At 37.4% G+C, this 21,587-nt stretch overlaps 2 protein-coding genes across 3 annotated transcripts in view; one reads left to right on the top strand and one right to left on the bottom strand.

The window, feature by feature from the left end:
- Window positions 1-4,313, top strand: part of ATL1 (atlastin GTPase 1) — a 100,584-nt gene extending 96,271 nt beyond the window's left edge. The window contains exons 13-14 of one of the 2 annotated variants that reach the window (XM_023222599.2): window positions 1,263-1,277; window positions 3,474-3,918. In XM_023222599.2, the coding sequence (XP_023078367.1) occupies window positions 1,263-1,277; window positions 3,474-3,584 (126 nt within the window). In that variant the 3' untranslated portion in view covers window positions 3,585-3,918. Of the gene's footprint in view, window positions 1-1,262; window positions 1,278-3,473 lie in introns of both variants that reach the window. The other variant, XM_023222600.1, reaches the window with a different exon arrangement.
- Window positions 4,314-4,876: 563 nt separating this feature from the next.
- SAV1 (salvador family WW domain containing protein 1) overlaps window positions 4,877-21,587 on the bottom strand; it is a 35,294-nt gene continuing 18,583 nt past the window's right edge. The window contains exons 3-5 of the mRNA XM_023222601.3: window positions 16,830-17,100; window positions 12,799-12,942; window positions 4,877-6,617 (exon numbers count right to left, since the gene is read on the bottom strand). Coding sequence (XP_023078369.1) covers window positions 6,416-6,617; window positions 12,799-12,942; window positions 16,830-17,100 — 617 coding nt within the window. The 3' untranslated portion in view covers window positions 4,877-6,415. The remainder of the gene's footprint in view (window positions 6,618-12,798; window positions 12,943-16,829; window positions 17,101-21,587) is intronic.

Here is a 21,587-nt window from a genome sequence, read left to right as displayed (position 1 = left end):
GGGGGGGGGGGGCGGCAGTCTTGCTCTGTTGTCTAGGCTGGAGTGCAGTAGCATGATCTCAGCTCACTGCAACCTCCGCCTCCCCAGCTCAAGCAATTCTTGTGCCTCAGCCTCTGGAGTAGATGGGACTACAGGTGCACACCACCATTCCCGGTTAGTTTTTTGTATTTTTTGTAGAAACGGGGTTTCACCATGTTGGCCAGGCTGGTCTCAAACTCCTGACCTCAAGCAATCTGCCCGTCTCAGCCTCCCAAAGTGTTTGGATTACAGGCGTGAGCCACCCAGCCTACTTTTTATTATTCTAAAAATGTTAAATCTATTAAAAGTTATGAGAAAATAGCTTTTATTTAGCTAATTATGACTTGCATTAACATTATCTCATATTCACGACCTATGATTTGATTAGCATTAGCTTTGTTAGGAGCTATATGAACCACTATAGTAAGCTGTCATCTCATTCTCTTAAAAACTTCCGAAAGCAGTATCAGATTACTTCCGATTGTCTCTGTACCTGTAGGCAGCAGGTAATAGCTACAGTTCTTCCAGCATTAAGAACATACTTATGGCTGGGTGCAGTGGCTCGTGCCTGTAATCTCAGCACTTTGGGAGGCCAAGTTGGGCGGATCACCTGAGGTCGGGAGTTCAAGACCAGCCTGGCCAACATGGAGAAACCCCATCTCTACTAAAAATACAAAATTAGCCAGTCATAGTGGCGCATGCCTGTAATCCCAGCTACTCGGGAGGCTGAGGCAGGAGAATCGCTTGAACCCAGGAGGCGGAGGTTGCGGTGAGCCAAGATCTTGCCATAGCACTCTAGCCTGGGCAAGAGGGAAACTCTGTCTCCAAAAAAAAAAAAAAAAAAAAAAAAAAGAACATACTTATATATACTTTATAACATAATTGTAACATGCCCTTTGAAGGATTTAGCTGAGATAAACTAATGGTAGCACAATGGGAAATGAATTAAAAACTGGATCCTCTGAGCCACTGTCTCAAATAGTCTCTCAACTCCAAGATTTAAGAGGGGTTACTTGAGGTCAATGTCAAAACCCTCCTAGATAAAACCTATGAGGAATACAGAATTGAGTTCTTCAAAGATTCTGATAAAATATGTAATCTAAACTGAAAAATCTGCAGGAGTATCTGTTCTGTTCTTAAATGCTCACAAATTAATATTATAAGCAAAGTTGAATATTATAATGCTGTTAATAAAGCAGGATATATACTTTTCTTTTTTCTTTTTAATCTGCCTTTTGCTGCAGGGAAGTACAAATGAGGTAAGTTAAATTTTTTAAAATTCAGAGTTATTTATTTGTAAACATTATGATATTTTTATTTTATAAACTGACCAGCCATTAAAGGATGTCTTTGTGTAGATTAGAACAATCTTTGGTGACTTCTAACATTTAAATTTGTAATTGTGAATTTTTAACATGGTCTTAAAATATTTAACTTATTCTAGACATCATGTATGATTTGATCTACACACACAAAAAAAATTGAATATCATGAGGATTTGTTCCATGAATGTGTAGACAATTTCAAAATTCTTAAGCTCTGAAATGGTGGACTCTGCTCTACTGCAGAGTAAAGCAAGCAGTTATGAAACTTGAGGAAATGTAACTACTGGAGGGTATTTAAATGTAGCTACAACCTTTAGAAGTTGTTTTTAACTTTAGCTTTTGACTGACAGTAATACATACCACTTTAAACAGGGCCCAGGCCAGTATGTATTCTAACTCTCTTGGCAGACCTCAGGCCTGACCTGTACATTAAGTGTTCATTTCTCCTATTGCACATGTGCAACAACACTACATATCTCAGAAAAGACTCTAGGCATCCACGAAGGAATCAGCTGTTACACCAAGAAAAATTATCACTCTGGAATCATTTAAGTCATTATCTTCAGGAAGCAAAGCTGATCTTGAATAACTAGAGATAATTCTTTCCTCAGTTTCTACTGTGGCATATAACTGGATTATGTCCTCGAATCAAATACCTCTTAATATTTACAAGTCAATAAGAAGTTATTTCATGCAAAATTCAGTAAGCAAGCTCATTAAAAAAGCAAAAGCAAATTTCAACTTTGGAAATCAAAGCTTAAGAAAAAGTAAGTTAGAGAATTAGAATTGAATGCCTTAGAATCAGAATATAATGGAAGACAATACTATGTTGCACAAATATACATTCATAGATCTGAAGATGGTACCATTCAGACTTAATGCCGTAAGAAAATCAAGGCCAGGCGCGGTGGCTCACACCTGTAATCCCAGCACTTGGGGAGACTGAGGTGGGCAGATCACTTTAGGTCAGGAGTTCGAGACCAGCCTAGCCAACATGGTGAAGCCCCAACTCTACTAAAAATACAAAAAATTAGCCAGGTGTGATGGCGGGCACCTGTAGTCCCAGCCACTAGGGAGGCTAAGGCAAGAGAATAGCTTGAACCTGGTAGGCAGAGGTTGCAGTGAGGCAAGATGGCGCCATTGCACTCCAGCCTGAGCAACAAGAGTGAGACTCCAACTCAAAAAGAAAAAAAGAAAATCAAAAGAAAGTAGGTATACAGACTCACAAATGATAAAAATTAATGGAATTTCCTGGGAGCAGATTACTATTTAAAGGATCTCAAGCTTTTATGCAGCTTTTAAAAATATTCAAAGACTCTTTACAAACTCCAGAACTAAATCAGACAAGTCATTTGTAACTGACTGTCAAGTATGTGAAAGTCAGAGCAGGGGATGAAATCTTAGACACTAGCTGAGGGAGCCAGGAAACAAGGATATTTATGAACCCTTATATAAAGCAATATACAATACACAGAAATTCCTATGATTCAAACATCATTAAAAGCCCACAGAGAACAATAAGTTGTAGTTTTAAATGAGGAAAGCTTGCTGAGGTAATGTTTTTGAATAGGGTTTGTACGATATTAGCTAAGTCATGGAAACAAGGCAAGAGCATGTAAAGTGAAGGACCCTACTGTGCTGGCGGAAGGACACCATATGTGCTTAGCTGCCATGACTGTATCAGTAAATGATGGAGAATAAAATTGGTCCCACTCAGGAAAACATTGGAAGCCCAGAAAGCAAGTAGCCTAGCTATGCATAATAGTTACTGCCAATCAGAAGTTATGAGGTCTTACAATTCATCTAAAACTGCTAATATTCACAATTTGAATTTTCAGCACACCCCTGGGGCAGAGTAGAAGCTCTCTGCTCCAAGAGGTATGCAAGGTAAAAGGAAACAGTTTGAGAATAAAACATTTACCACAAAGGTCAACGCACAAAAGGATTAAGTTAATGCACACATTGAGGAGTTGAAAATACTTTTTGAATTTTAAGATATTAATTTATATATTGATAAAGATTTCAAATTCAACATGCTAAATTTTATACAGTATGATAAACTAAAAAGGAAAAAATTTTACATCTGTGTGTTTAATAAAATGTTTTATAATCTTGATGCTTTTATTCTAGGCTTTGTACAAGCTTTACAGTGCAGCAGCAACCCACAGACATCTGTATCATCAAGCTTTTCCTACACCAAAGTCGGAATCTACTGAACAATCAGAAAAGAAAAAAATGTAATCCAAATTTTAAAAAATACAGGTGCATGACCAATTGTCAATTAAATATTCAGTTTTATGTCTCCATGCAAACATTCAAAGTGCTTCCATCAGAACAGAGTAAAATACTAAACACCTCTGAAGACTGCAAACTGGATTAGTTCTTTTACTTCAGTGTTTAATAAGCAGATGTATGTATGCATGGTTATACTATTTTGTTAACATGTACAATTTCCTGATTTTTCTTCAAAAATGCTGTTATAAAGTATTTGTCTATTTATGATAACAGTACATGTGTTCTGCTTGAATTTACTAAATTCTACTACTGGGTTATAATTAAATCATGTGATATTCCACGTTTGGATATGCTCATTTAATTTCTACAGAAAAATGTTAAAATTATTTCACATAGCCATTTGTTAAAGCACAGCATCATAACTCAGCAGGCTTGATTTAATCTGTATCATCTTATATATATCACAATCTTATTTTTAAGCACATTTAAGAGTTCTTCAGTTGGTTTATCAAAAACTATATATTGCTTTTACATGATTTAATAGAATATAAACCTCTTGATAAAAATTGCACAAAAAAATCACTTTGTATATGTGAGTTTCACTGCATTGTATATTTTTTCATTTGGTACACAAAGAATGTATTCTTCATAGTTTTATTCTTTTAATATGTGAACTATTATTAAAGTTTACTCTGGTTCCTAAGATTAAAAACAAATGCTTACTGAATCTGAAAATGAGAGGTGCTGATATAGAATGATGAAGGTTTATCTCTTTTTTTAGACTCAAGATGCATTTTATTTAATGTTGACATCAGTACAAACTTAAGTTTCTATTTTACAAAACATGCTAATTCCTTTAGGTAACTTCTAGTTCTTAATGACTAAAATCTCTAGTGGAGTTTCACTGAACAGACTTAGAGGAAGAAGGAAAGTGTGTTAATGAAAAAAGTAATATTTATCTAAGAGGTCCAAAACAGAGTAACTTCTAAAGACTGTCACAGAAATGGCTACACGTTAATTAAGCAGCAATATAAAGTAAGAAGTGACAGGAAAGAACAATTAAGTTAGAGGAGTGTGGGAGTTCATAAGGTATATAAACTTACATCTTAGAAAAGTCTGACCACAAGTTCAGCAGATTATCTTTTCCCAGTGATAAAATTCCACTAGCCATACTTTCATTTTTCAATACCCCTTTTCATTACCCCTTTGAATTAAATTGATTCCTCTGTCTATGGCCTTTTGAACAGAAAAATGGAATACCGCACTATGTCTAAAACATGGACTCAAAAACCACACGCTTAGTTTCCACAAAAATATATTTAATAAGCTTGTTATATAAAATCAAACACTCAACTTTGTCAACATTTCTTCAATAATTCAAACTCACTGATATGTAACTGGGAGCAGTTTGTATTTTGGAAGACTTCCTAAGCTAAAAGTATATTTACATATTTACAACACATGTAAATATAACTGAAGAACACTTCAAATAATGTTGAAATTCACAGAATTCTAGAGATTTACAGTTATAGTTTAGAAGTATCACCAAATTATTTGCAATCAAATGTACAGCACTAATTCTGAAAAATGTTTTAACTATCAAACCAAAAGGGGAGAAAAACTGGGAGGGAAATATATGGTGTTAAAGTCCTGTGATAAATAGAAGATTAAAACGAAATAATATACCATCGATTTAATGACCAAAAATTATTTTTGAATCCCTGATTGTCATTTTTGGTAGCTTAACCCAGTCTTTCAGAAGGCAGCATGCTATGCTGTCAGGAACTCTCCACTGTCTCATCAGAGCCATGCTAAATGCAATAACAGCCCTGGCTGAAAATAAGGAAGATGACGTTAGCAAACTTGGAGTTTCATATACCTTCCCCATACAGGCTAAGTACTTATGCTTGTATGTATTCCTGAAAGATTAAAAGGCCCGTCACCCATTCATACCAAAAAATACTTTCTCAACATGCTTTAAAAGGATTCCTTACTTTGTTTTCATTTTTTTATTTTTTATTTTTTGAGACAAGGTCTGGTTCTGTCTCCCAGGCTGCAGTGCAAGTGGTGCGATCTTGACCCTGCAACCTCTGTGTCTCAAGTTCAAGCCATCCTCTGACCTCAGCCTCCCAAGTAGCTGGGACTAGAGGCACACACCATCATACCCAGCTCATTTTCTTGTATTTTTTGTAGAGATGGGGTTTCACTATGTTGCCCAGGCTGGTCTTAAACTTGTGAGCTCAAGCGATCCACCCACCTCAGCCTCCCAAAGTGCTGGGATTACAGGCGTGAGCCACCACGCCCAGCTGGGTTCCTTACTTTGAAGGGGGAGACAAACATACATCATATATAAATATTTATCACAATAAGGTTCCAAATCCTATTTTATATTTAAATGACATCATGGTAATATTTAAACCATCCCTTTCCAGACAATATTTCACACTAGAGCAGTAAACTTTTATTTTTTTAAATACTGCAGATTCTTTTTTTTTTTTTAAAGAAGGTACTACTGCTGTTAACAAGTGATAATTTCCCATTTAACATCTGTTCATAATGACATTTCCGCTGCATTCTTCCATCAGGAATACCAAAGCAGTTTCCTAACATACAGCATCTGAAAGTATTTGTCATATTGGCTCTTAAAATGATACACTAATTTTTCTTGTTCAATAAAAGAAAATTTCTAATAACAAAAAATACATGTAAAGTTAGAATTTTATAATCTCCACAAAGGAAGCTGCATTTATTAACCAAAGTACTTGTTTGTAATTTTTTATCTGTGAAAATATTTTAAAGCTCTTATAAAACTTAAATTTTATTTTTCAAAAATCAGCTCAAAAATTTTTTCCATGTTGTTGGGCATACCACTGCTGTCTCTGCTTTCGGTTTTCCAACTCTGTAAGAAGGGCTTGTCTGTATGCTTCATACATTTTAACAATCTGCTCCAATTCTTTCATGAAGAGCAACTTTAGCATTCCCTGGTACGTATCCAGGTCAGCCAGCTGAAAGAGTTCCCACTTCAGAATGTGGTCATATCTGTTTTAAAACACAATCATATATATGTTCACAACACATACATAAACATGTATTTCTAGCAAGAAACTAGTCTGTTTTTTAAAATGTCAACCTTATTGATAACTAAACAAACCATAAGTTTTAATTAAAAAGAACTGAGTAGCTGGGCACAGTGGTGGCGCCTATAGTCCCAGCTACTTGGGAGGCTGAGGTGGGAGGACTGTTTGTGCCCAAGAGTTTGAGGCCAGCTTGGGCAACATAGCAAGACCCTGTTTCTAAAAACAAATAAAACAGTTTTTTAAATATCTGAGTTATTAAATGCTGTTTACATATAATTCTTTTTATTTTTTATTTTTATTTATTAATTTTTTTTTGAGACGGAGTCTCGCTGTGTCACCAGGCTGGAGTGCAGTGGCGTGATCTCGGCTCACTGCAATCTCCACTTTCTGGGTTCAAGCAAATTCTCCTGCCTCTGCCTCCCAGGTAGCTGGGATTACAGGCACGTGCCACCACACCCAGCTAATTTTTGTATTTTGAGTAGAGATGGAGTTTCACCATGTTGGCCAGGATGGTCTCAATCTCCTGACCTTGTCATCCGCTGGCCTCAGCCTCCAATGTGCTGGGATTACAGGCTTAAGCCCACCACACCTGTCCTACATATAATTCTTCTAGGGAAAGGAGAAAACTGCTAATATTACTTCATTTCAATATAAGTTAAAGAATACCTATTTCTTTACCCATTATTCTAATATTAACAGCAGACAAGCATGAACACAGATTACAAACTACAGTGGTTCTATAATTTCTGAAGAACATATTTTGTGCTATTGTAAGTTCATCAAAAGTTCATTGCCAGGAACTTAAGAATATTTTACACCATATTGTGCTTGCAAATGATAATGCACAAAAATGGATGGTCATTTGCATGATTCATGTTGATGGATCTTTTTGAGGAATGCTATTCACCACAGCAAACAAGGAACCAAACAGAAGGAGAAATGAAGAGGAACCCTCATTCGTGGATCTAAGTATTCGTGAGGCTGAGTACATAGCATCTAAAAAAACAAACAGGAACACTAAAGAAGGAAAGAACTGTTTTTAAAATGAGAGAATAAGTAGACCGTAGCAGGCTTCAGTGTGGTGAAGAATTCACAAAAGATTCTGTCTACATGTATCATGGAAGACTGTTCGTAGTCTTTCAGTGGTACGCAGATCCCTGTTTAGCAGTAGTACCTTTAGTAGTTGGCTACATAGTTCCAATTCAGTATCTGATGAAGACAGCACTCTAATATTCTCATTTTAAACATGAAAAACACTAAAACCTAAAGAGGCTCTTTACCTCTTGCAAAAGTGTTTAGTGACTAAAAGTTCAGAAAGGAAGAGAACTATGGACCAAGATGCTTCAAAGTAGTGGTTTTGAATGTTAATATCCACTAAGACTAGATAAAGAACTTGAATTAGGGAAAGGCATCTTATACCTAAAATTATGCCTCTCAAATCATACTGCAGAGCAGACATAATAGGAAGCTCTGACTGCAAACTCTAGTATTATTTTTAATGATCGCTTATAGTTCTTCCTACCCAGTGGTTCTTTGATATTATACCATTTTCTTTCAAAAGGACTGTCTAATATTTTAAAATGAGATTTTAAAAAAGGGAGACAGAGGCCAGGCGCGGTGGCTCAAGCCTGTAATCCCAGCACTTTGGGAGGCTGAGACGGGCGGATCACAAGGTCAGGAGATCGAGACCATCCTGGCTAACCCGGTGAAACCCTGTCTCTACTAAAAAATACAAAAAACTAGCCGGGCGAGGTGGCAGGCGCCTATAGTCCCAGCTACTCGGGAGGCTGAGGCAGGAGAACGACATGAACCCGAAAGGCGGAGCTTGCAGTGAGCTGAGATCCGGCCACTGCACTCCAGTTTGGGCGACAGAGCGAGACTCTGTCTCAAAAAAAAAAAAAGGAGACAGAAAACATACTGAGCAGTTGTGTGAGCTACTATGAGCAGTTGTGTGAGCTACTATACTTAGCATTTTAACATGTTTCTGTCCAACTTAAGCATGTGTAACAGAAATGTCAGTAACACAACATGCAAAAACTGGAAGGTATATATATTTAACTGGACTCCCAATTTTACTCAGTTACTTGAGAGTTGCAAATTGATTTTTTATTTTATTTTTTGTTTGAGATGGAGTCTCGCTCTTTTGCCCAGGCTGGAGTGCAGAGGCACCATCTTGGCTCACTGCAAGCTCCGCCTCCTGGGTTCACACCATTCTCCTGCCTCAGCCTCCCAAGTAGCTGGGACTACAGGCGCCCGCCACCACGCCTGGCTAATTTTTTGTATTTTTTAGTAGAGACAGGTTCACCATGTTAGCCAGGATGGTCTCGATCTCCTGACCTTGTGATCCACCTGCCTCAGCCTCCCAAAGTGCTGGGATTACAGGCGTGAGCCACCGTGCCAGGCAAGAGCTGCAAATTTATTAATAGATGCAGATTTCTTTGGTAGGAAGCTTTGTTCTTTTTAGTGGGAAACTCCAACTACTTGTGAACATCAATTAGAGTGATACTGTAAGCAATACTCAATGAGCCTCCATGAAGAAACAGTTACAAGGTGTTTCTTAGAACGTCCACCATTCACGTAACGTAAGATTTTATGTGTTTTTGGAAACAAATTCATAATTCCTAACAAAAAAATCTTAATCTCCCAGAGTTAGCTAAGTGCTCAGCAACGTCTACTAATTCAAGATGGTTACATTTATACCAGGTGAACTACAACAATGTTAAACTAAACTAGCATCTGTGTACTTTCTAGCAAGGGAAACAAAGAACAAGAATAAACTGGTAAATATTATACTTATTTTTAAGACACGAATATTCTGTATAAGTATTTGAGTTATGTCTAAAGGAAGAAAACAACTCTTCAAACAGTTTTGTCGCCTTTTTTTTTTTTTTTTTTTAGAGATAAAGATCTACTGTTTCCCAGGCTGAAGTGCAGTGGCTAATCACAGGCACAATACCACTACTGATGAGCACAGTAGTATTAACCTGCTCCATTTCCAACCTGGGCCAGTTCGCCCCTCCTTAGGCAACCTGGTGGTCCCTGCTCCTGGGAGGTCACCATATTGATGCCAAAGAGTACAGACATCCGACTGGCATAGTGCACCACAGCCCAGAACTCCTAGGCTCAAGCAATCCTGACTCAGCCTCTCAAGTAGCTCGGATTACAGGCGCACCACCATGCCTGACCAAGTTTCTGACTTGCCAATCAGCATTCAGCATCAAGAGTACGATTATGGGTAGAAGCAAAAAAATCAGATTAGAGAAAATCCTTTTGGGGGAAGAAAGTGCACTCCAAGAAGGGCACAGATGTGAAAAAAACTGCAAAGCATGGAATGGAAATCCTATTTCAAATTATTTCCTCTGTAGCTTCTATATAGTTACTACCCTTCTGCCTATAATCACCTAAGTGTGCCTGCTTTTTCTGAAAAGTATAAACTCCCATTCTTTCCTTCTTAATTGGCCAAGAAATCTGCTTCCACAAGTTTAACTTTTAGTCATTTATACTGTATATACACAGGTAAATCATTCAGAAAATTGGGTGTAAACCACTCCAGTAGTCTATGCTTTTAGCATCTCTTTTGCTCTATGTTTTTCCTAGGGCAGTATTCTATTCAAACACTACTTATTAACCCATATATACAAAAGCCAGTTGCTATAAGGCTACCAAAAACAATCTGTCCATTGCATGCTGACTTCAAGATCAACAGTGCTGCCATCCTCAGCTCCAGGTATCATCACCATGTAGCCTAAGTCCCCTGCACCCACCCGCCATAACACTGTGCCCACTCTTCCCTTTTTCACCTGTATCCAGAGCAGAGTTAATCGTGATACTGCAGGATTGCCAAGCCACTGGAATAAAAAATACCTCTGCCACACACTGCTGAGAACTAGTGTTTTGGTGTGTGTGTGAGAAATAACAGAAAGTATGTTCTTGACAATGTTTTTGCTGTCAAATATTAAATTTTATTTTATTTTATTTTGAGGTGGAGTCTCACTCTGTTACCCAGGCTGGAGTGCAATGGCGCGATCCTGGCTCACTGCAACCTCCACCTCCTGGGTTCAAACAATTCTCCTACCTCAGCCTCCCGTGTAGCTGGAACTACATACAGGCGCATGCCACCATACCCGGCTAATTTTTTGTATTGTTAGTAGAGATAGGGTTTCACTGTGTTAGCCAGGATGGTCTCAATCTCCTGACTTTGTGATCCACCTGTCTTGGCCTCCCAAAGTGCTGGGATTACAGGCGTGAGCCACCGCACCCGGCCTAAATTTAAAAATTTTATCCTATAGTTCAGCTTGAGTACAGTTATACTAATGATTACAGACTTTTGTGAGCAGACACAGGAACATAACTTTACAAAAATTAAAAAAAAATTGAAAACACAATCTGTTTCTAAATCAAGTTTTAGAAGTATATGCAAAAACTGTGTTGGTAAATTACTGCAAGAGATAGGATTAAAGAATTTCAGATTCTCAACTGTCTGAAAAAAGAGACAGACACTTTTTTTTTTTTGCAAAAAATGTCTTTTTGTTGTGATAATTGATTCTTCATTATCTAATTCATAGATAACCACTCACCCTTTGTTGATAGAATATTAATCATTTCTCAAAAAATAAAATAAAATAAAATGAATAAAATTAGCCAGGTGTGGTGGCAAGTGCCTGTAGTTCCAGCTACTCGGGAGGCTGAGGCAGGAGAATGGTGTGAACACAGGAGGCGGAGCTTGCAGTGAGCCGAGATCGTGCCACTGCACTCCAGCCTGGGCAACAGAGCGAGACTCCATCTCAAAAACAAACAAACAAAACACAGAGTATTAACCATTTCCATCCTCTTCAGAAACGTTAATTAGAAGTAACTAGAAAGCAGCAGGCTTCTGGACCTCTTGTTTAAGTTTTTAAGCGGTAAAGACATATAGTACTTGCTCTTTTTGTCAGTCTGACCCATTTTGGAAGAGTTACAACCTATTTGCTAGTTTCCTTGAGTTTTATAGTTAGCTTACAGAACCACAGAAATGAAAAAGACCATAATCTTCAGGAATCTCTTTCCGTAAGAAACCAGGAATTCCATTTAAGTACTATCTCTTCCCCCCAAAAGGAAAGCTTATTGTGCTCTTTCTTATTAAACATGACGACAGAGTAGAAATAACATACAACAGAAAGAATAACTCTCCTCAACCATATCCACCCCCAGAAATACCAAGGCTAACAGCTGGGCACATATTCTTCCAGATTTAAGGAAAATAAAAACGCATGCAGATATTTCGTATGCTTTAGAATCTGCATACAAACATACAGTAGTAAGTCAGGTGGTATCAAGGGAGAAAAAAAAAAAAGGAAAATAGGAAAGAAAATGCCATCTGCTATCATTCCTCTTTTTGGCAGTAGTGGGGGGCAGTCAGGGTCTCGCTCTGTCACCCAGGCTGGAGTGCAGTGGCACAAGCATTGCTCACTGCAGCCTCGAACTCCTGGGCTCAAGCGGTCCTCCCACCTTAGCCTCCCAAGTAGCTGAGATCACAGGCATACACCACAGCATGCTGCTAATTTTTAAATTTTTTTGTAGAGACAGAGTCCTGCCATGTTGCTCAGGCTGAACTTGAACTCCTCAGATCAAGCTATCCTCCCACCTCAGCCTCCCAAGTACTTGGGACTGCAGATCCATGCCAAAAAGCCTGGCTAATTTTTAAAAGTTTTTTGTGGAAATGGGGCTCTTGATATGTTGCCTAGGCTGGTCTCGAACTCCTGGACTTAAGAGATCTTCCTGCCTCAGCCTCCCAAAGTGCTGGGATCACAGGTGTGAGCCACTGTGCCAAGCCTGGGTCCTTACTTTTATCACAAGTACTGTATCACTTATTTACAAATTAATCTTCCCCTATGAGAATGTAATTGCTTACTTGTATCCCTAATAGCAGAGGTCTGCACACAAAGAAATGAAGATTCTGTAAATGTTTGAAGAACCAATATTTCTAATTAATGATTTTCACACATTATAAACTATGATATCCTTTATTCAAGTGAAGTATTACTTAGAAAAGCCCAATATTACTAAGAGTAAAATATGGCACACTACTTGGATTAAGCAGCCCAGAGACTCCATTCAGCCCTTCACTCACTCCTCAAACAAATTTGTGCTGTAAATGTACTTACTTCACAGGGGCTCGAGCGTAAACCTGAAGCCAGTCAGGAATTTCTGCAGTATGATATGGATTTGCAGGTACTAGAAGGGACTGATTCCTTTCAGTTTGTTGTGGCTGGTATGTGACAGGAGGTGGTTGATCATACCGAGGTACACTAAGAAGAGAGGAGTGACATTCTTTAGGATAAACGTCCTACAATCTAAACAAGAAATTATACAGAACAAATAATACTTAAGCATTTTTGTGCCTTCTGCCCAAACTGACTTACACTACCTAAAAGATAATGTATTTTAAAGATATTTCTTCTGGCTGGTATTTAGTCTTTTCAAAAACAGGTTCAAAGGAGGATATGAAAAAGCTGGAACTAAGTTTTAACCTTTACACAAAGACTTAAAACTAGAATAGTAAATCCCCAAAAGAAATAGTCATCAGCTGTAAATTCGTATCAGAAAGGTTGACAGTTTCTAAGAAAGGATGTTTCCTTCCTCCTGTAGGCTGAAAATGGGGGTTGGGATATGTAGTGAGGCAGCAGTGAGTATTGTGTTTGAAATATCTCTATCCAATGTAGATAACTTTTCAACTTTTGCCAAATCAAGAGAACATATGGGAGTCAGAGTTGATTAGAACCTATTTTACGTCATAGAGATAAAAAATAAATAAATGCTTTAGTTCTAACAGCCTATGTATGCTGTGGGAAGTGGACATATTATATGGGAAAGTGTAAGGAAAGCACTGAACCACCTGAAGGTTAATAACTGAACTCCAGGAGGCCAAAAGGGTCTATTTCAGACTGAAAGGGGTCTTCGCCTTCAAACACAAAGATTTATGTGTATATGTGGCCAACAAGCATATTAAAAAATGCTCAACATCACTGATTATTAGAGAAATGCAAATCAAAACCACAATGAAATAAATACAATTCCACATCAGTCAGAATGGCTATTATTAAAAAGTCAGAAAACAATAGATGCTGGTATGGTTGCAAAGAAAAGTGAATGCTTATACACTGCTGGTGGGAATATAAATTAGTTCAGTCACAGTGGAAAGCAATTGGGAGATTTTTCAAAGAACTTAGAACTACCATTCAATCCAGCAGTCCCATTACTGGGACTATTTCTACAAAGGAATAGAAATCATTCTACCATAAAGAAATATGCATGTACATGTTAACTGGGGCACTATTCACAATAACAAAGATATGATATCAACCTAAATGCCCATCAATGGTGGGCTGGATAAAGAAAATGTGGTACACAGACACCATGGAATACTACCCAGCCATAAAAAAGAACAAGAGTATGTCCTTTACAGCAACACGATGGAACTGGAGGTCATTATCCTAAGTGCATTAACGCAGGAAGAGAAAACTAAATACCACATGTTGATAGGTAGGAGCTAAACACTGAGTACACATGGACACAAAGAAGGGAACAATAAACACTGAGGTCTACTTGCGGGAAGAGGATGGGAGAAGCATGAGGACTGAAAAACTACCTATCAGGGACTGGGCATGGTGGCTCATGCCTGTAATCCCAGCACTTTGGGAGGCCGAGGCGGGAGGAGCACCTCAGGTCAGGAGTTCGAGACCAGCCTGGCCGATATGGAGAAACCCCGTCTCTACTAAAAATACAAAACTGAGCCAGGTGTGACGACGCATGCCTGTAATCCCAGCTACTCAGAAGGCTGAAGCAGGAGAATTGCTTGAACCTGGGAGGCGGAGGTTGTGGTGAGCTGAGATCGCGCCATTGCACTCCAGCCTGGGCAAAAAGAGCAAAACTCCATCTCAGGGAAAAAAAAAAAAGAAAAGAAAAACTACCTATCAGGTACTATGCTTATTACCTGGGTGATAAAATAATCTGTACCAAATCCCCAAGCCATGCAGTTTATCCATGTTAACCTGCACATGTACCCCTGAATCTAAAATAAAAGTTAGGAAGAAAAAAAAGAAAATGTAGGAAGAAAAAAATGCATGTGTATATTAGGAAAGGTCACTGTTTATAAACTGGGATTAAAATAAGGTTATTTTTAATAGGTTAAATAATGGTTAATTATGCTGTGGTTAACGATTTTAAAAGATCAATATGCAAATGGCACTGAACTCTATCTTCAACTCTTCTTTCCTAAATCGGTTCAAAGGAAAATATTCTTTGATAGTACAATTGGGGGTGGGGAAGAATTGGGACTTTGAAGTCAGGTATACCTGGATTTGAACCTCAGTTTTAACACTTACAAACTATGCAAATGTAGGCAAAACTCCTCCACTATCTAAGCCTCAGCCTCCATACTTTTAAAGTGGAATAATAAATTCATACCACAGGTGGTTGTTCTCAGGATTAAATGACCTAATGTAAGTCAAGAATTCTGTATAAGGAGATTGGCCTAAGATAGACAACCAGACAGTTATTAATACTACACATGTGAGCTTAAGGGCAGCATTTATTCTCTCTTGTTCAACTTCTACCAAGTTGCTGAGAGAAGTAAATTAATTAATTATGAAATTGCTTTAAAAAAACCATTAAAATTATGTAATAACATAAGGTTAATGATGATTGTATCAGTCTACTTTCACACTGCTATAAATAATTACCTGAAACTGGGTAATTTATAAAGAAAAGAGGTTTAATCGACCCACAGTTCCATAACTGGGAGGCCTCAGGAAACTTACAATTATGGCAGAAGGTGAAAGGGAAGCAAGGCACATCTTACATGGCAGCAGGAGAGAGAAGGGGGAACTGCCACATGCTTTTAAACCATCAGATCGTGTGAGAACTCACTACCAGAACAACATGGGGGAAACAGCCCCCATGATTCAATCACCTCCCACCAGGTCCCTCCCTCGACACATGGGGATTACAATTTGAGATGAGATTTGGGTGAGGACACAGAGTCAAACCATGTCAATGATGAACAGAAAAGTAAACTCTCAAATCTGGTTATCTGGACTGCAACCATCATTGCCACCTGATGACCACACCACAAGTTTGATTCTTTCAAAGGACAACAACCTCAGTAGTTGAATAAACATTGATTGGGTGCCACTGCATGGAATCATGGGAAAAAACAGATTTTCAAAGTTGAATTAATAAATCCAAATATGTAAAATACTTAAAACAACACAATAATGACAAAGCTTAGCTTTCCGGTTGGTAACACTAAAACATATTTTCATAACTATTTTAATGGTTCTAAGAAAATACAAATGTCCACTATAACCAAAAAACTGTATTATGCCAGATGACACTAAGCAACATTTATCAAAATGCAGATATTTTACTCATTCTTAATCTTGTGGCTCAGCTTTTGAAGCTCACATGTGATTAATTTGAAATATTTGCAACTTCATTACTAAACTAATACTAGTTTTTATGTACTTTGAAATCCAGTGTGTATTTACACTTAACAGCACATCTCAATTTATATTAATCACATTCAAGTGCTCAACAGCCACATATGACAACTGGCTAGAGTATCAGTCATCAAAGAGCTAAAAGTCTGGCAAAAAAGCAGATCTACCCGGCCCAGTATCAATCAAAATAGCACAAAGAATTACTGGCTATATTATTAAACAGATATGGGATGTATTGTTCAGTCCCAATTTTCACTTTCTTGTCTAGTAATAGCAAGAAACAGAACATACAATCATGTCTGAAATTGAATAAAAACAGCAAAATGTTATAATTCAATTGTACATTGTGACTTGGGGGTAGGTCTGTATTATTTGTAAAAATTTAAGTGTAAGAAGGCAGAAGCCTTAATTATTTCATTTTCTGGACACCTATAACAAAAATATTCTGGCATTATTATAGCAGAATCTGATCATAAGAACAATGACCCTGATTTTGAGGTATTAAAAAGTACTTTTTTAACTTATTAAAGTCATTTATTACTAAACATATGTCCAGAGAAAAGTGTAAATTTTGAAATGTAAGGCTTTCAGGTCTCAAGCTTTAGGATGCTTTTCTCTTGGATGAAAACATCAGTCCAAAATCTAACATTAGACAATCCCAAAACAAAAAGTGGAAAATAAAGTTGATACTCTACCTAGGAGCACAGGGATGCCTGTATTGAGCCTTCTTATTTGTGTGATCTACATAATACGTTCCAAATTCTGATGACTCAACTCGTTCCCATCCAGGAGGAAGCCCTTCTCGCTCAAGAGGATGGCTCCAGTGAGTTGTATTTGTGTTATGATCTATATAGTATTTTCTCCCTCTCATTGTCCAGTCCACAGACCAGCCAGGAGGAAGGGGTAAATCTTCAGAACCATGGTTAGTCAAATTTCCTAAAGATGTAGCAGCAACTCTTCCAATACCTATGAGAAAAGAGAAAATGATAGAGAAGAAACAGAACAATTATTCAATGTAAAAAATGTGTCAGCTAGCAAAGTCACGACATTAACTATCCTGATTGTACTCTTCTATTTAAATTCACGGTTACGTCCATTATGATGGTTTTCATAAAACTAGTCAGTATTACTATTAATTAATTATAAAAAGGGGGGGGGAACGAGACTTTGAAATTAGTGGAGGGTTTCTGGCTGATGCTTCCATCAACAGGCCATATAAACATTTAACTACAGGTTGAGCATCCCTAATCCAAAAATCTGAAATTTGAAATGCTCCAAAATCCAAAACTTTTTGACAGCTGACATGTTGCCACAAGTAGAAAATTCCACACCTGACCTTATGTGATGAGCCATAGTCAAAATTCAGTCAAAACTTTGTTTTATGCACAAAATTATTTAAAATATTATATAAAATTACCTTCAGGCTATGTGTAGAAGGTATATACGAAACATAAATGAATTTCATGTTCAGACTTGGGATTTCTTCCCAAGGTATCTCATTATGTATATACAAATATTCAAAAATAAAAAAAAAAATCCCAAATCTCAAACACTGCTGGTCTTACGCATTTTGGGGTAAGGGAAAATCAGCCTGTAGTAGTAAAGCTACTTAAGTATGTATACTGCCAAAAGAAAAGTGGGAAAAAGAAAACTTCCCGATTAAAGATTTGACATTTCATCTTAAAAAAAATTGCAAAAATGAACTTGTAAAACCAGTTCCAGTTATAAATTCTTAAAAGTAATCTGGCCGTGCCCTAGAATTCTTAAGTAAGCTTAAGGTAGCAGGGTGTAAGGTCAACATACTAAAATTAATTAAATATTTATATATTAACAAGCAACAACTGGAAACAAGTTATTGAGATAATATTTATAATAGCTCCAAAAAACTGTGCAGGATCCACATGCTAAAAACTACAAAACACTGATGAAAGAAATAAAAAACCTATCACATTAATAGACTGGAAGATTCAACATAAAGTTAAGATGTCAATTCTCCTGAAATCATCTTTATAGTAGTCCCCCCTTATCCATGGGGGGATCCATTCTAAGACTCCCCACAGATGCCTGAAACTGCCGATAGTACATAACCCTGTGTATGCTATGTTTTTTCCTATACACACGTATCTATGATGAAGTTTAACCTATAAATAAGGCATAGTAAGGGATTAACAACAATAAAATTGAACAGTTACAACATCATAATAAAAATTGGGTGAATGTGATCTCTCTCCCTCTCTCGAAAGATCTTATTGTACCGTATTCATCTATTTTCAGACTGCAGTTGCAGAGGTAACTGAAACTGTGGAAAGCAAAACCATGGATAAAGGGAGACTACTGTCATTCCAATAAAAATTCCGGCTGGGCATGGTGGCTCACATCTGTAATCCCGGCACTTTGGGAGGCTGAGGTAAGCGGATCACCTGAGGTCTGGAGTTTGAGACCAGGCTGACCAACATGGTGAAACCCTGTCTCTACTAAAAACACAAAAATTAGCCAGACGTGGTGGGGGGCGCCTGTAATACCAGCTACTCGGGAGGCTGGGGCAGGAGAATCGCTTGAACTCGGAAACAAGAGGTTGCAGTGAGCCGAGGACGCACCATTGTCCTCCATCCTGGGCAATAAGAGTGAAACTCCGTCTCAAAAAAAAAATTAAAATAAAAAAAATTCCACGGAGTTTTTGTAGATACAGATAGTTATTAGACAAACAGATTTTAAAATGTGTACTGAAAGGCAAAAGAACTAGAGAAGCCAAAACAATTTTTTTGAAAAAGGGATAAAGTTGAAGGACTCACACTACCTGATTTTTAAGGCTTACTAGAAAGCTACAGTAGTCAAGACAGTGTGGTATGGACAGAAGAACAGACAAATAGATAAATGGAACCGAACAGAGAATCCAGAAGCACACCCACACAGACATGGTCAACTGATTTTTGATAAAGGTGAAAGGGCAATAGTGGGGAATGACGTTGCAACAAATGACATTGCAATAACTGGACATCCATATGCAAAAAACCTCATCACAACCTATACCTCCCACCTTACATACAAATTAACTCAAAATAGATCATATATCTAAATGTAAAACTATAACGCCTTTACAAGAAAAAAACAGAGTAAAATTTCATGAGTTTAGTTTAGACAAAGAGTACCTTTTTTTAACCATGATGCTGAAAGTTCAACTGATAAAAAATACTGATTAAATTGAACTCTGTCAAGATTAAAAATGCTTGTGAAAGACACTATGAGAAAGACAATCAAGCTGTAAACTGGGAGAAAACATTTGCAAATCACATTATTAGCCAAAGAACTCTGACCTAGAATATACTAAGAACTGCCAAAACTCAACAGTAAGAAAACAACCCTGAGCCTGGTGCAGTGACACGCACCTGTAGCTCAACCTACTCAGGAAGCTGAGTAGGAGGGTTACTTGAGCCCAGGACTTCAGGTCTGTAGCACACTATCATCATGCCTGTGAACAGCTACTACACTCTGGTCTGTGCAACAGAGTGAAACCCCTTCTCTCAAAACAAAAACAGAAGAAGAAAAGAAAATGACCCCGTTAAAAAAAAAAAAGGGGGTAAGAACTTTTAACAGGCACTTCACCAAAGACAACATATTGATGGTAAATAGCATATGAAAAAATGCTCAGGATCATAATTAGCCATGAGAGAAATGCAAATGAAAATCATAATGAAATGACAATACACATCTATGAAAATGGCCAAAAAAACACAAAAAAACAAAACAAAACCTGACAATACACGTTCTTATGCGGATACAGAACAACTGGAATGCCCATACACTGCTGGTGCGGACGCAAAATGCTACAGTTACCCTGGAGAACAGCTTAGTAATTTCTTATAAAGTTAAATATATGCTTTTCATATGCTACAGCAATCCCATTCTCAAATATTTACCTGAAGAAATGAGAGGTCATATTCACACAAAATCCTATTAGTGGATATTTACAATGATTGTATTCATATTTGCCCCAAAGTGGAAACGATACACATCCTTAAACATAATGGATAAACAAACTTTGGTAAAACTGTACAGTGAAATCTACTCAGGAGTAAAATGGAACTAATTATTGGTACATGCAAGAATCTCAAAGATGAATCTCAGAAGTATCATGCTGAGGGAAAGCATCCAGTCTCAAGTGGCTACAAACTGTATGATTCCATTTTTATGAGATTCTTGCAAAGGCAAAACTACTAGGACAGAAAACAGTGATTGCTAGGAACTGGGGGTGAGGGACAGGATTTGACTATAAGAGGACAACATAAGGGAATTTTAGAGGGTGTTTGAAATTTTCTATATTCTCATTACGCAGGCATTACATGAAATCTATACATATGTTAATACTCAGAACTGTGTAACTTGAAAAAAGTTAATTTACTATACTTTTTAAAAGAATAATCTGGCTGCATAATTTTATTCTCACACAAGAATACTAATAGCATATGTACAAAACATCACCCCAAACTCAGTGGCTTAAAACAAGAAGTATTTATTTGGTTCACTACAGGTTGGTGATACTGGCTGAGCTCAGTAAGTTTTTCCTTGACATTTGGTACAAGTTATCTTTACTGTCTCATTACTTGATGAAAGTTATCTCTTGTATAACTTTCAATATGAAGCCTTACTGATGATCAGACCTCCATTTCTTCTCTGACTTAAGCTGCTATTTTTTTTCAACCCCTAGATCACTCTGTTCCAGCCACACTCACCTCCTGGATGCTGTTCTCAAACATGGCAGGCACTGGCTGTTTATTCTCCCTAGAACATTCTTCCTTCAGATATTCTCTTGGCTTACTCTCACCCTCTTCAAGCCTCTTCTCAAATGTCTCAATGAAGCTTATTCTTACTATGGCAATCTACATCTGCCGAGTTTCTACTTACCGTTTTACTTTTTAAAAAAGCACTTTAACCTTTTAACATATTATATAATTTTAGTTTGTTTATTAACCTACACGAATCCCATAAAGAAGATTCTTAGGACAGGAATCTTTGTTTTGTTCACAGATATATCTCCTGTCTCTGTAACAGTGTCTACAGAATAAAGCACATAGTAAGTGTTAAATAAATAAGCTGCAGTAATAAAGACAGCATGGTATTAGTGGAGGAGATACACATATCAATGAGACAGAAACTGCATAAATATTTTCCTTGATTTTTGGACTTTGTTTGCCTCTTTCACTCCCACATTTTACCAGTTCTGAAACGAAGGTGTTTATTACAGTCAAGAGAGTAAATCTGTTAGCCACTAGGCAGCAAATATAGATATATTATTATTGCTGGATATGTTCTAACACAGTCCTAGGAAGACAGTATATGGTTCATACTATTATTAATCCTCATTATTTGTAATGGTTGCACCCCAGACAAAATTTTAATGTAAATTTGAATCCCTGTCCCTTAAAGGTGCAAGGATACAGCATTTAAATGAACAG

Source organism: Piliocolobus tephrosceles, chromosome 6 (genome assembly GCF_002776525.5).
Source record: "Piliocolobus tephrosceles isolate RC106 chromosome 6, ASM277652v3, whole genome shotgun sequence".
NCBI lineage: Eukaryota > Metazoa > Chordata > Mammalia > Primates > Cercopithecidae > Piliocolobus > Piliocolobus tephrosceles.
The sequence above is the reverse complement of the archived record's forward strand: the minus strand, read 5'-3'. Positions and strand labels throughout refer to the sequence as shown.